The sequence below is a fragment of the Musca vetustissima genome, unplaced genomic scaffold (genome assembly GCF_032173495.1).
Source record: "Musca vetustissima isolate MV318-11 ecotype Yass unplaced genomic scaffold, APGP_CSIRO_Mvet_v1 utg8758, whole genome shotgun sequence".
NCBI classification, from domain to species: domain Eukaryota; kingdom Metazoa; phylum Arthropoda; class Insecta; order Diptera; family Muscidae; genus Musca; species Musca vetustissima.
The window spans coordinates 152,325-167,345 of record NW_026874609.1 but is presented as its reverse complement, the minus strand read 5'-3'; the positions used below and the strand labels follow the sequence as shown (position 1 = coordinate 167,345).

The 15,021-nt window shown below is 35.5% G+C and overlaps 1 protein-coding gene across 1 annotated transcript in view; it reads left to right on the top strand.

Annotated features, from left to right (window-relative positions):
* Nucleotides 1-13,621: 13,621 nt before the first annotated feature.
* LOC133334880 (homeotic protein proboscipedia-like) overlaps nt 13,622-15,021 on the top strand; it is a gene marked incomplete at its 5' end in the record, with an annotated part of 65,656 nt that continues 64,256 nt past the window's right edge. Inside the window, one exon of the mRNA XM_061543198.1 lies at nt 13,622-13,636. Coding sequence (XP_061399182.1) covers nt 13,622-13,636 — 15 coding nt within the window. The remainder of the gene's footprint in view (nt 13,637-15,021) is intronic.

The following is a 15,021-nucleotide window of genomic DNA, read 5'->3' as shown; positions in this document are numbered from 1 at the left end:
TAAAAAAAAACTATAGGAAAAATGATGTCCCAGGAGTCTGTGAATGTTTTTTTTTTCAAATTAAGGCCAAGGGCCTATATTTTGTTTAGGCAAAAATGGGTCCCAACTTTTTCTATAGGAAAAAAGTAAGACCCAAAGGTCTGTGAATTATTTTCTTTAGAAAAATAAGACTTAATGGTCTGTAATTTATTATAGAAAAAAATAAGACCCAAGGTTCTGAGAATTTTTTCTACAGAAAAAAGGCCCAAGGCTCTGAGAATTTGTTTCTATAAAAAATTATTTTTTCTATAGAAAAAAAACACCAAGACCAAATGGCTGTGAATTATTTTCTTTTAAAAAAATAAGACCAAAGGTCTGTGAATTAGTTTCTTTAGAAAAAATAAGATCCAATGTTTTCTATAGAAAAAAATATGACCCAAAGTTTGGAGAATTTGTATCTATAGTAAAATGGAACCCAAGGTTCTGAGATTTTTTCTTTAGAAAAAATTCGACCCATGCTTCTGAGATTTATTCTATGCAAATAAATGGTCCTAAGGGTCTGAGCATTTTATTCTATAAAAAATAGGTCTGATTATTTTTTTTTTTTTGAGAAAAAATATATTCATATAAAAATAATGAATAAATAGAGGTCTGAGAATTTCTTTCTATAGAAAAAAATGAGATGAGATAGGATCCCAAGGATCTGAGAATTTTTTCTATAGAAAAAACTAGGACCCCAAGGGTCTGAGAATTTTTTTCTTTAGAAAAAAATAGGACCCCAAGGGTCTGAGAATTTGTTTCTATAGAAAAAATAGGACCTCAAGGGTCTGAGAATTTTTCTCTATAGAAAAATAGGACCTCAAGGGTCTGAGAATTTTTTTCTATAGAAAAAACAGGACCCTAAGGGTTTGAGAAGAAAAAAATAGGACCCCAAGGGTCTGAGAATTTGTTTCTATAGAAAAAATAGGACCTCAAGGGTCTGAGAATTTTTCTCTATAGAAAAAATAGGACCCCTAGGGTCTGAGATATTTTCTATAGAAAAAAGTTGGATGTCAGATCATTGGGCTGAGAATTTTTTCTATAGAATAAACGGGCCCATATTTTACAGAAAAAGAAAGACAGGCCATTGGGTCTTTGTTTTCTTTTTCTATAGAAAATAAACAAAGACCCTAAGGTCTGTGAATTTTTTATAGATGAATAGGACCAAGGATTTGAGTTTTTGTTTTCTAAAAAAGAAATAGGACCCAAGGTTTTGATTTTTTTCTATAGAATAAAATAGGAACTAAGTGCCTGAGAATTTGTTTCTATAGAAATAAATTGGGCCCAAATGATCTGAGAATTTTTATATGGAAAAATAGAACCCATTCGACAGAAAGATGTTTCTATGGAAAAAAGGAAAAATAGGAATAGGTCTGAGAATTTTTTCTATTGAATAAATAGCAATAGAGTCTGAGCATTTTGTTTCTAAAAAATTACCCAAGGGTCTGAAATTTTTTTCTATAGAAAAAATAGAAGCCAGGTATCTTAGCAATTTTTCTATATAAACAATTTGAACCAGTGGCCTGTGAACTTTTTTTCTATAGAAAAAATAGAACCCAGTGATCTGAGAATTTTTTTCTCTAATGACAAAATGTGACCCAAGGTTCTGTGAATTTTTTCTATTTAAAAAAGGTCTGAGAATTTTTTCTATAGAAAAAAGGATCGAGAAAATACAATAGTACCCTTGGGTCTGCGAATTTTTGTACCTCCCTTTGCAAACAATTTCCGAAAATAAAGGTTCCGTCCTATTTTCAATATTTTTTAAGATATTAGCCGCAATTTCCCAATGAATTTGCTATAGTGTGACATTCCTTGATCTTGGAGGGTGAGAAAAATCTTTGCCACGGTCATGCATTTTGAAAGAAAAAATCTCACGAATCCGAAAGCCTTGACTCAAAATGTGAAGTGTTGCACCGAATTTCGTAACAACAACCAGTTCGATCTAAAGAAAATAAGGCGCCAATTAAACTCTCCACTAGCTGTGGCCTTTGAAAGCTCTTCACATCTCACATTTGTTTCGGTTTTCATTCTGGACTGGACCCCCTTCTTTTCAGTTTTTCTTTTTTCATGTTGTTCGTTCGGACCAACCTTTCTCACCCAAGGCATTTGTTTGACAAAGGATTTTATACTGGGTTGTTGTGTATGGTCAATGGACAACAGCCAATGTGGTGAAACCTGCGCATAAGAAATAAATTGTTGTTTTTGTATTTTTTTTTTTCTGTTGTTGGGCTTGTCCTCATCGTCGTCAACGAAAAAAAACAACGGACTTGTAACTTTTACCTTTCATGCTTTAGGGGGCATAACCTACAATCGACAAATTGTATGCATTTGAACCCTGACAAAAAAATAAAAACAACAACAGGAAAATGCCAAACGGGAATAAACGAATTGGTCGTTCGGTCACTCACTGACGTGTCAGCAAGGAGTGAGTGAATGAAGAAGGGTGGTGGAAGTTGCCTCTTTCACTCTGTTTTGTTGTTGTACAACACCAAGAGGTGGTTAGGTGGGTGTTTGCCCAATGTCCAAACGAATGAATGATAGAAGTGTCCACACCTACCTGTCACTCAAAAACAATGTCGAAAAATTACATTCAACTCGGGGGAGTTTCGTGATATTTTTCAAATTAAAAAAATAAAATTGTATAAGAAAATTTACAATGGAAGAAAATAAGAGGCAAAGGAAACAAATATTTTGCAAAAGAGAAAAAACTGAGAAATTTAAAAATAAATGGAAAGAATGTGTGGGTATGGGTTTCACCGTACCTTGAATTTGGCTTGCTGTTGAATTTGCAATGCCAGACAACATTTAATTGAAAAACTAAACTTGATGATGAAGTTATTTTCTTTGGCAAACTAATTGAGATTTGTTGTTCCTTGTCGACTGATTATTGCTTATCATTATGGGAGCTAGCGCACACAGTGACAATTACTTTTTTCTGCATGAAAAATCATGATTTATTTTTTGGTTTTATTTTGCAGTCGCCACAGACCACTATGATTTGTTCTTAATCCCAATGACCAGACAACAATTGTTAGATATGGATTTTCATCAGCATGATTTGGATATTATTTTGAGAAAATATAGGGGGACGCATGAATGTGGAAATGTGAAAATTAACTTTAATATGAAACAAACGAAATAATGTTGATTTGAACAGTTTAATGTTTATTTTTAAATATCCGTCCGTCGGATTAAACTTCGAAGCCGATTTGATCAAAATTTTAGTACTACAAAAATTTGCCTCATCGAAAAATAAATTTTAGAATCCAAATTTCGTTAGACTAAATATATTTCAGATAATTATGAGGGGATTTGCAAAAATTCGTCCCTCTGTTTGGTTAGCTGGTACCTACGATAACGCTCAAAAGGTATTTCATAAAATCTCCGTCCATCTTGAAAATTCTTTTAAAATTAGATCAAGTTCGAAGATGGTGAAATCAGTCCACTACTTCTGGTACCTCTCATACAAAATGGAATGTAAAATAACAGCCACTTCGGTTGGAATGCGTCTGTGACAGCTATGACGAAATTGGTAGATAACTATCCAAGTCAGTGGATTCACATCAACAACTTTCAAGGGGTTCAATTCGGAGACATTGATCTACGATTCGATACCTTTCACCAAGTGGGCCATAGCCTCAGTATTGGCAAGACTTCTTCTTCGTTCTTTTCCCTGTGCAAAAATTCTCATTTCTTCCCACCAACAGTGTCCTGTTCCGCAGATCTAAGACTTCGAGCACGCATGTTGTGGTAAATTTGCTACCCAATCTCTGACAAATATCGCTGTCTTTTGTAGCTCTTTTCTCGCCAGCTTGATTTTTATTTTTTAGTATACAATGCTGGCAAATAGTTTTTTCAGTGCTTCTATGCGCTTTAATGACTCGATCCATGACCCTTGATCTTACTATTCATCTCATCCATAGTTACTATTTTTTTTAGTTTACCGTATCGGCACGATTCTTGTCGATCATTAAATATCTAAGCTCGTCTACATAGCGCCTTCTGGCAATCTTCGCATAGGATGGCCACTCCTTACCAATTGTTGTAGTATGTTTGGTATTCCAGGTCTTTGTGAAGGATTCTTATGGGATTCCATTTGACGTATTGGTAATAGAGGCAGCTTCACAGCTCTCAGACGATGTATTTCCGTGGTAGTATCCCTTAATCCTACGGTAGTACCCTTTAATCCTAACCAAAAAGTATACGTAGATCAAAAGCGGTGGTATATTCCAAATCCATCCAGATATTACTATTGTTCAAAAATGGGACTATAATGCGTTTTTTTTAATTAGTCTATACAGATCTGAAGGGTCTTAGAGGTTCAGAACGCTAAGTAGTCTGTCAACATTTGTGTTGCTCGGGGAACCTAGGTTAAAATTCTAGCCGTGCTCAGCTTACTAATATTTTGTTCATCGATTTGATCTCAATACCTCTATTATTGAAAATTTTACAACAAGAGGTAAAAATGTAACCCGTTCTTGGTAGTAGCATCAAATTTGGATGGCTCAGCATTCCACTTTTTCGCGGGTTTCCCATTTGTCTGCTCTTCCAGGGACCTAATCCTCTAGAGTGAGCGGGGGCAAATCGAGATGTACAGGAGTCAGAACGAAGTCCAGAAATCTTACCAACAAATAAAACACAAAACCTAAGGCTTTCGAAGAAGGAAACCTGGTGACAGATACAGACGGCGTGTTGAGGATCTGGAAGGAGCATTTTGAAAAGCTTCTGGTGGCGGTGAAGAAGGTACCCCAGAACCAATAATAGATGACAGTATAGAGTGTATACAACCTAGTCAAGATGAGGCCAGAATAGAGTCAATCGGCTGAAGAATAATAAAGCAGCAGGTGCCGATGAGTTATCTGCCGAACTATACAAGACTGGTGGACAGATGCTAGTCAGGAGCATGCACCAGCTGATTAGTACAATTTTCGACACGTTCCACCTATTCGTCAACTATAAAGCCGCATTCGACAGCCCTATCCGTTCAGAGGTGTTTAAAGCGATGTTTGCGTTCGCCACTCTTGCAAAATTTAAACGTCTATGCCGGATAACCATAACTGGCACAAGATCAGCAGATAAAGTCGGAAATAACCTCTCGGAGCCCTTTAATGCCGAGTATTCAGAAAGGTGACAGTTTGTCGTGTGAACTTTTTAACATCCTGCTGGATGTCATTCGAGAGGCAAAGATTAACAGAATTAGAACTCTGTACGCCAAACAATATCGATATACCAATTATATATAGACCAATTATATCGATGACATCGATATAATTGGTCGAACATTGCGAGCGGTAACAGCCACTTTTGGACAAATTGAGAAGGAGTCAGTCTAAGTGGGTCTGGCAGTAAACGGCTAGAAGACTAAGCTGATGGTATCAACGCGCAAGACTTCTAGTAGACTCGGACCAAGTGTGGAACTTGAAAATTACAGCTTCGAGGTATGAAACGATTTTATATACCTCGGTAAAGCCAAAAACAAAACTAATAACATCAGCTTTGAAATTCGAAGAAGAATAGTATTGACCAACTACTATGGGTTGAGTAAGCAATTCAAATACAAGACCACCTCTAGCCAGAACAAACTCACACACTACAAGACGCTGATACTACCCGTGAAGCATGGCTACTTGTGCAAGCAGATTAGGCAGCTCTTGGGGTGTTTGAGAGAAAAATTCTCCGAAAGATCTTTGGGCCGATCGGCGTTGAGGGTGAATATCGCCGTCGAATGAACCATCAGTTGTACCATTTATTCTCGGACATTGTCAGACGCATCGAGCTGCAGCGACTACGTTGGCTATGTCATGTTGTGAGAATGGATGAAGATGCCCTAGCTCAAAAGGCATATAACAGCGAAACAGCTGGTGGTTCACGGAGACAGGGAAGGCCATTAATAAGATGGAAGGATCAAGTGGAAGGCAACATTACCGAATATGGTCTCTCAAAGACCGACGTGCATGGAAATCTGTTTTAAGCTCGGCTAATGAAACGAAAGTTCTGTCAAAAGTCAGCTAAGTAAGTAAGTAACTCTGATGAAGGGAAGGATGTCTGGCCTTTTTATGCATTGCTACCATGTTATCCACATAATCTCTCAGATTTGGCGGTCTCGATTGATTCAAGATTTTAGTACTGCACAGTGTAATATATATAAACCCTGCATTCCGTTTGAAACACCCCGAAATATTCACCTGAGGCCTTAAAGTTTATCTTAATCAGAAAAAAATTCATATAGCTTTAACCAATTTTAAAATCAAAAATCAATCAATTTTAAAATAGAGCTCGCAATATATACGGTAGAGATTTGAAATTTTGCGTATGCATCGCTACTAATCCTAGGATGTTTTGTTTGTTATTGAAAATGGAATATATCGGTCCACTTTTTAGGGTAGGCCCCAATTCGAAAAGTTCTTAGCCTAGCACAGAAAGCACCAGAATAAAGTTAAGTGTTTTGGAAACTTCCATCTCTGTTATGAACACATGTTAAATTCTGTTTCGATCTGGCAACTCCTTCATATAGAAGCAGGCGTTCGTAAAAGACGCATCCGTAATTTTTTACAATGAAAAAATTAGAAATGCTTGCTTTCATTGTAAAAAATATCAGATACGTCTTTTTGGAACACCTGTTTTAATATGAAGGAGTTGCCAGATCAAAACACAATTTAACATGAGTTCATAACAGAGATGGAAGTTTCCAAAACTTTTTTTGTTTATACCGCGCTTTCTGTGCTGGCGAAAAACTTTCCGAACTGTCCTCGTAATTCGGTATAATGGGTTTATGGTGAATAAATTCATTATTTTCAGAAATTCGTCAATATATTTAAAAATGTCACATATTTAATTTTCTGTAAACAACCTATTCCTATTGCACCTCTTACAAAAAAAATCTAACTACATATAGCCTTGAGATAACACACATGAGTGGCTACATAATTTGTTGTTGTTGTTGGCAACATAATAAATTTTACGCTAAGAAACTGCTAGACCATAAATGAAACACTCCATAAAACTTCATAAAATCTAGTGCGAGACAAGTGATGACTGCTCATAATAAATGTCTGCCGAATTACATACACACACATAAATATACAACACGTTTTTCTATTGGCCTTAACAAAAATGTTTGCCCTCTTCATAGAGTTCATATTTCCGGCTGTTGATATTTTTTCTTCTGGTTGGCTATCACTTTTTGCCAAATTGTTTGTTTGTTGTTGTCTATGTTTCTTCTGGCGCTGAAAAAGAAGAGCTAACCAAAAACTTCTAACGGAAGTCTCCACTTGACCAATACATATGTTGATGGTATTAACTTTTGGTCAACAATTTTTACAAAAACTTAAGAAAACTTTCAAAGAAGTTTTTTGTCTTTATGTAGTTGTTGCGGCTGTGTTCGTTGGGGACATCCTCAAAAACTCTCAGGGTTAATAATTGCACTTTCAAAGACTTAAGTTTTATCGGCAGAAAAGAGGGAGGGAGAGCAAACCCCAAAATAAAATGTGGAATGAAGAAAAGCAGGAGTTTTTTTCACAGTAATTTGTTTAAAGTTGAACTTTATATTTTATCTACAAAATATATATTTTTATACCCTACACAACTATGTTGTCAGGGTATTATAGCTTTGTGCAGCCCCAAATGTTTGTAACGCCGCGAAATATTGGTCCTAGACCCACCTTTAAGTATACCGATCGTCATATCTCGACTAGCTGAGTCGATCTAGACATGTGTGTCCGTCCGTCCGTCCGTCCGTCCGTCCGTCTGTCCATTATAATTTGTAAACACGATACAGGCCGCAGTTATGGACCAATCTTCACGAAATTTTGCATGTAGGAAGGGTTCTGGCCAATGAAGACCCCTATTGTTTTTCATAAAGATCGGTTAATATTTAGTGGATGAAATGGACCAAATACTACATTTTTGTCGGTTTTTCTGGTCGCTCCAGAGGCCGCAATTATGGCCCAAACACCGCGAATTTTTGCATGAAGAAGGGGATCGGGCCAGAGAATAAGCATGCATGTTTTGATAAAGATCGGTCAATATTTAGCGGGTCAAATGGACCCTGACTTTTGTGTGAAAAATGACAAAATTTGTATTCTATGGCATATATATTTACTCCTGGAGGATGTAGACCCCAGGAGTTGATAGCATATTCAAGAGGAGTGGTTGGCCTTTAAATTGATACCAAATATAGTGATGTATCTACTCAGATGTGGGAGTTACAGTCAAATATTTACAGGTGCTTACGTATTCAGATATTATTTAGTAACCCATTACCACATTAGAGGGTGAAATATCGCGCTGATGACTTTGGAATATTTCATGAAGTTCCAGTTATGGTCAAGAACAACGCCTACAATTTTCAGTGATGATCAGATTAAAATTTTGGGATGAAATGGACCGAAAACATAATTTTTGTATGTTTTCGAGTAGAGTATAATCCGAAAATCACAACACAACCCACCGTGAAGGTAATCTGGACAAGTAATTATAAGGACTAGACTGAATATTCGAAAAAAAGTAAGGAAGAGGTGTTTTTGGCCTCTAATCGGACAAGAGGGGGCAAATATCTCGAAATATTACTCAGACTCGGAATAAACATCCTCAGAAAGTTAAGAGTTCGTGGTAGTTGTGTAGGGTATCGTATGGTCGGCCCCGTCCGACTATACTGCTCCGCTCACTGGTTAAAAATATATATTGATTCATATTTATTATGGCAAACATTTTGAGCACTGAGAACAATACAAAGGTTGAAGTTTTTTTGCTTTTTTGTCTCTTTCCCAAGATTTTGAAACAGGAGCGACGATGAAGAAGACGAAGAGGAAAATATATATTTTGCATATCTCTAACACAATTTCAAGAATTTATGGGTGTTTTGCACAAGCACACAGCCAGAGACACACTTCACTTTCCAGGCAATGGGTAATGCAAGTATCGCACCAACTCACACATACATACATATAGACACCACCGTGGCCCTGACGTTCCGGTTTTGCGAGTTATGCCTTTTATATCCGTTAAGGATGCTGGCGCTTGAAATGACAGGAAACTTAAATAACATGAGCCGTTTGCCATGGCTTCCGTTTTTGAAGTTCGTTGTTTTTTCACTTTTTTCAAAAGGTAGAATTTGTGAAGTATCTTCATAGTGTCGTGCCTTGTGGAATATTGTGTAGAGGGGTGGTGGAGGTTTGGTATCTAAACATTTTCTTTGTAATCGAATTCTGTAAAGGTGTGTTCGCCGCTGCCTTTTTATTTTTTGTGGTTGCATTGAGAAAATATTTTCAAATTCATTGAGTCGAATGGGAGGATAGATAGGAAAAAAATATTCACTGCTTTCTTATTTATGCATTTCACTTAGAGACATAGCGAAACCGATTCTGGGATAGTTATTCAGAAAAATACCAGGAAAGGTATGGAATATCGCAACTAAATAAGAGGGTATTTTTTCAGAATATTTTCAAAAGGAATATCATAGATAGCGGGATTTTAATAAAATATATTTTTGAAAACAATATCAGAAGTATAAATATGAATTTTAGATAAAAAATGTTGAAAAGATAAGCATTAATTTTTAAATATAATTGTTAAAGGTGAATCCGAGTTATTCTTGTGTAGTATATATTAAATTTGTCATTCCATTTGCAAAGCCTCGATCTGTATCAGAAGAACAGTATTCTGGCATTCATGCTTCATGGAATTTCCTTCTCTACGAATTTTGGATATATTCAGGATCGTAGGCACATTCTCAAACCGAAGTGGGTTTAATTTGCATTCCGAATTCTTAAAGGGCAAAAAAAATGCTTTGCTTCGTATATCCCGTATATATTCTTAGTCGGCATAAAATTCTTTATCAATTTAGTCAAGTCTGTCTGTTTAAATCACAATAGAGTTCGCAATATTTGAAATAGATACTAAGGTAATTTGTTATTGAAAATTGGTTATATTAGCCTACGTATTGGTATAGCCCCCATATAATCATACATCGTTATTTGGAGGGTTTGAGAATACTTTTCTACTAAATTAGCGGCAATTTTATATTTCCGATTAGAATTTGCTGACAATTCGTTATCAATATTTTTTTCAACAAAAGTGTCTGTACTTTGGTATTCTCTCCAGACTCTTTATTGGTGTTTCCATGACTTGAAATAAAATTTCTGGTCAATTTGACATTTTAAAGGTTTTATCCGCATTCCTCTTGAAGGAAAAATATATATTTGCAGAAGATTTTCAATATGGGCTCATTTTTTGGTATTTTGTTTGTCCTGGATGCATTTCCAGATGAAGTGGTTGTAATTTGGTATTCCGGATTCGTTACGGTTACATTATTTCTTCGTAGAAAAATGCTCAATATAGGTCCATATTTTGATATAGTACTCAAATAAATATCCCATCAATTTATCAGTGTTTTGAAAGCTTTTACAGGCCCCACATAAAGTTCTAGGTTCATTTACGGTATTTTAAAGGTTGAAGGCGTATTTTGCCATCGAAGTTACTGCATTTTCCGTGTTTTAAAGGTTTAGTCATATTTTGCTACCGAAGTGTCAGTAGAAAATTCGGGATATAAGTTTTGTAATAGTACCTATACAATATTTCCAGCAAGTTTATATATTTTTATTATCTTCGGCGTGTTTTCCCTCAACTTTAAACGTTCAATATAAGTCAATTTTTTTATATGCCCCTCATATTATGATTCCGCCCAATTTTCGGTATTCACTATTCGAAGAGGCTGTAATTTGACATTCCAGATCCTTGGAAACATCGATGCAGCAAATCGTCAATATTGGCTAACGATTTAACATAGGCGCTATATATGTAGGTCCCGCTCCATAATCGGTATTTATGAAGCATTTTGTCACCGAAGTCGACACATTCCACGTTCCATGTTAAAAATGGGATCCGTACAAAGTTCTCGCCTTATTATACCCTACACAACTATGTTGTCAGGGTATTATAGCATTGTGTAGCCCCAAGAGTTTGTAACGAGTCGAAATATTGGTCATAGACCCGCCTTTAAGTATACCGATCCTCATATCTCGACTAGCTGAGTCGATCTAGACATGTGTGTCCGTCCGTCTGTCCATTATAATTTGTAAACACAATACAGGCCACAATTATGGACCAATCTTCACGAAATTTTGCATGTAGGATGGGTTCTGCCCAATGAAGACCCCTATTGTTTTTGGTAAAGATCGCTTAATGTTTAGGGGATGAAATCGACCAAATACTAAATTTTTTTCGGTTTTTGGCTCTAGAGGCCACAATTATGACCCAAACATCGCGAATTTTTACATAGAGAAGGGGATCGGGCCATACATAGAGAAGGGGATCCTCTTTTGATAAGGATCGGTCAATATTTAGCGGTTCTAATGAACCCTGACTTTTGTGTGAAAAATTACAAAATTTGTATTCTATTGCGTATAGATTTACCCCTGAAGGACATAGACCCGAAAAGTTGTTGGTATATCCAAGGGCAGTGGTTGACCTTTAAATTGATACCAATTATATGATCGTATGTACTCAGATGTGGGAGTTACACTTAAATATTTACAGGTGCTTATGACGAAATATTGCCCAAGCTCAGAATATAGATCCACAGAATGTTAGTTTTTCGTGGAAGTTGTGTATGGTCGGCCCCGTCCGACTACACTGCTCCGAATGTCCTTTTTAAATTTTCTTCAAAGTATTCAGGCAATTAAATTGTGCAGCAGTAGTTCATAATTCATTGTCCTACGTTGATCAAGCGAACAGTCGCCACATGTCCAATTTGTCGGAGAAACGGGCGATCATTTCTATGTGCTTCTTCCATGAACTACAATAGTTGGATTTAGACCGCCATATGCATATATGATTCATTGATGATCGATCTTTTTCGAATTTCCTTGGTCTGAATATTTTTTATCCAAGGTGGACAACCCTTTTTTAAGGTCATGTATTTATGTAAAATCGAAATATATCTGGTGGAAGAAATGCTCGAGTGTACCTCTATCCCACGGTACTTCACATAATGATCTTGAATTTGTTGTGAAAAATTATCACACGATAACGATCACCAGTAATTCCATATTTTGACAATTTTAAGTCACCGCAAGTAACACAACACATTTCCGTACGCCAAATCGAACTGAGTACGTTTTTTTGCTACAAAATTTAAAATTTTTCATTGAAAATATAATTTTTTTGGTCTGGCAAAACTAACTGTAGCCTAGGCCAGGAATATATGTAATAGACCTCGTATTTTTAAGGAATATATTTACACGCTAAATGCTAGTTTTATGCATAAGAATTATTTTAAATATTATCTCTCACTGTATTCACCTTCCTATCAGAATAGCATAAATCGCGAGACATTGCAATAAAGAAACAAACCACAAGAAAATACCTCCATAGAACATTTATACGCAATTTTTATGGACTTTTAACATGTCAGCAGACAAATATACAATTTGTGTGTATGTAAGTGAGTGCTTACAACCGCCCACACACACACAGCGAGATTCTATATATCAAAACGACGTTTGTAATAAAGTCACGAAAAATTTATAGATTTCAACAAATTTTTTCTTCACTTCCTATTAAAGGTGATTCAGATTGGGCTATATACATACATATAGACACATTTACATAAATATTTTACGCGAAGGACATTCACACCGGTAAATCGTAAAAACAACAATGTGTGTTAAGTTTCAAGGAAATCGGGTCAGATTTAGGTATAGCTCACATAAGTCCCTATATATATTTTTCAATTTGCACGACATTTGGGATAGGGTACTGAATTAGGTCCAGAATGATGTGTGCTAAGTTTCGTGAAAATCGGTTTAGATAAAAATATATAGCTCCCATATATATTTTTGCCCGATTTTATGTAAATGGTGCACCAAAGTCCCTATATATCTTTCGATTTGCACGAAATTTGGTGTAGCGCACTGAATTGAGTCTAGACTTACATATGTTAAGTTTCGTGAAAATCGGTTCAGATTTAGATATAGCTCCCATATAATATATGTAATAGACCTCGTATTTTTAAGGAATATATTTACACGCTAAATGCTAGTTTTATGCATAAGAATTATTTTAAATATTATCTCTCACTGTATTCACCTTCCTATCAGAATAGCATAAATCGCGAGACATTGCAATAAAGAAACAAACCACAAGAAAATACCTCCATAGAACATTTATAAGCAATTTTTATGGACTTTTAACATGTCAGCAGACAAATATACAATTTGTGTGTATGTAAGTGAGTGCTTACAACCGCCCACACACACACAGCGAGATTCTATATATCAAAACGACGTTTGTAATAAAGTCACGAAAAATTTATAGATTTCAACAAATTTTTTCTTCACTTCCTATTAAAGGTGATTCAGATTGGGCTATATACATACATATAGACACATTTACATAAATATTTTACGCGAAGGACATTCACACCGGTAAATCGTAAAAACAACAAACGCCAAAGACGTTGTCTGTTCTCAACACCATTATTTTATTGGTTATTTAAGCACACTAAATTTATGAGATTTTCTTTTAACTGTTTTAAAATTAAGACATTTGTTAAAAAAAGAAAACTAATATTTTAATGTTACGTTTTTCGTTCTTCTCTTTGCAGCTGATAATGCCATAAGTAAGTAAAAGAAATGTGCTGTTTTTTTAAATCGGAAATAACTAATTGGCAAGAAATATTTAAATAAGAAATAATGCATTCATTTTTATGTGACAAAAAAAATTAATAATATTTAAAAAATATTTGAAATGAAATAAAAAACAACAAATAAAAACGAGATATATAAAAACATTGAAAATATATGATCCTGCTATGAGCATCTGTATTAATACTACTTTAATACGGTCTAAATTTTCAACTTATACATCAATAATTAATAATTTATAGTAACCGGGATTTCCAAGAAAAAAATTTAGTGCTCTAAAAATCGGCACTTGTGAACTAACGATAGAGTTCGCAATATTTAAGAAACAACTTTAAAATGTAGCATTGCTTTTACTCATATTTTTATATTCTGCGTATTTTCATCGGATAGAAAATCTATCAACAAAAAAGTCAACTTTAGATTAAGTCCCTATATAACAGATCCTCTTTATTTTTATACCCTGCACAACTATGTTGTGAGGGTATTATAGCTTTGTGCAGCCCCAAGACTTTGTAACGCCGCGAAATATTGGTCCTTTAAGTATACCGATCGTCATATCTCCACTAGCTGAGTCGATCTAGACATGTGTGTCCGTCCGTCTGTCTATTATAATTTGTAAACACGATACAGGCCACAGTTATGGACCAATCTTCACGAAATTTTGAATGTAGGATGGGTTCGGCCCAATTAAGACCCCTATTGTTTTTGGTAAAGATCGGTTAATATTTAGGAGATGAAATGGACCAAATACTTACTTTTTGTCGGTTTTTCTGGTCGCTCCAGAGGCCGCAGTTACGGTCCGAACATCTGTTTTACATGGAGAAGGGGATCGGGCCAAAGAATAATCATGTCTATTTTGATAAATATCGGTCAATATTATCACGAAATATTACCCAGGTTCGGAATAAAAATCTGCAGAAAGATAGAGTTCTTTGGTAGTTGTGTAGGGTATCGTATGGTCGGACGCGTCCATACGACTGCTCCGCTCACTGGTTTGACAATACAGGGGTGTATTTGATGCCTAAAAATATTAGAAAAAGTATAAAATCCCCAAAAATTTGTATACCCTTAACCAGACTATGGTACAGGGTATTATGTCTTTATACATATGCACGTTTGTAACAAGCAAAAGGAAACGATATAAACACATGGTTCCTTTTGAGAATATACATAGAATCACTTTCTGAGTCGATTTATGTCCGTCCGTCTGTAGATGTTAAATTGTAAGCAAAGTACAGGTCCCATTTATGATCCGATATGGATAAAATTTGGCACAGGTTACACAGGCCCAAGGGCGAACCCTATTGAAATTGGTGAAAATCGGTTCAGATTTAGATATAGCTCCCATATATATATTCGT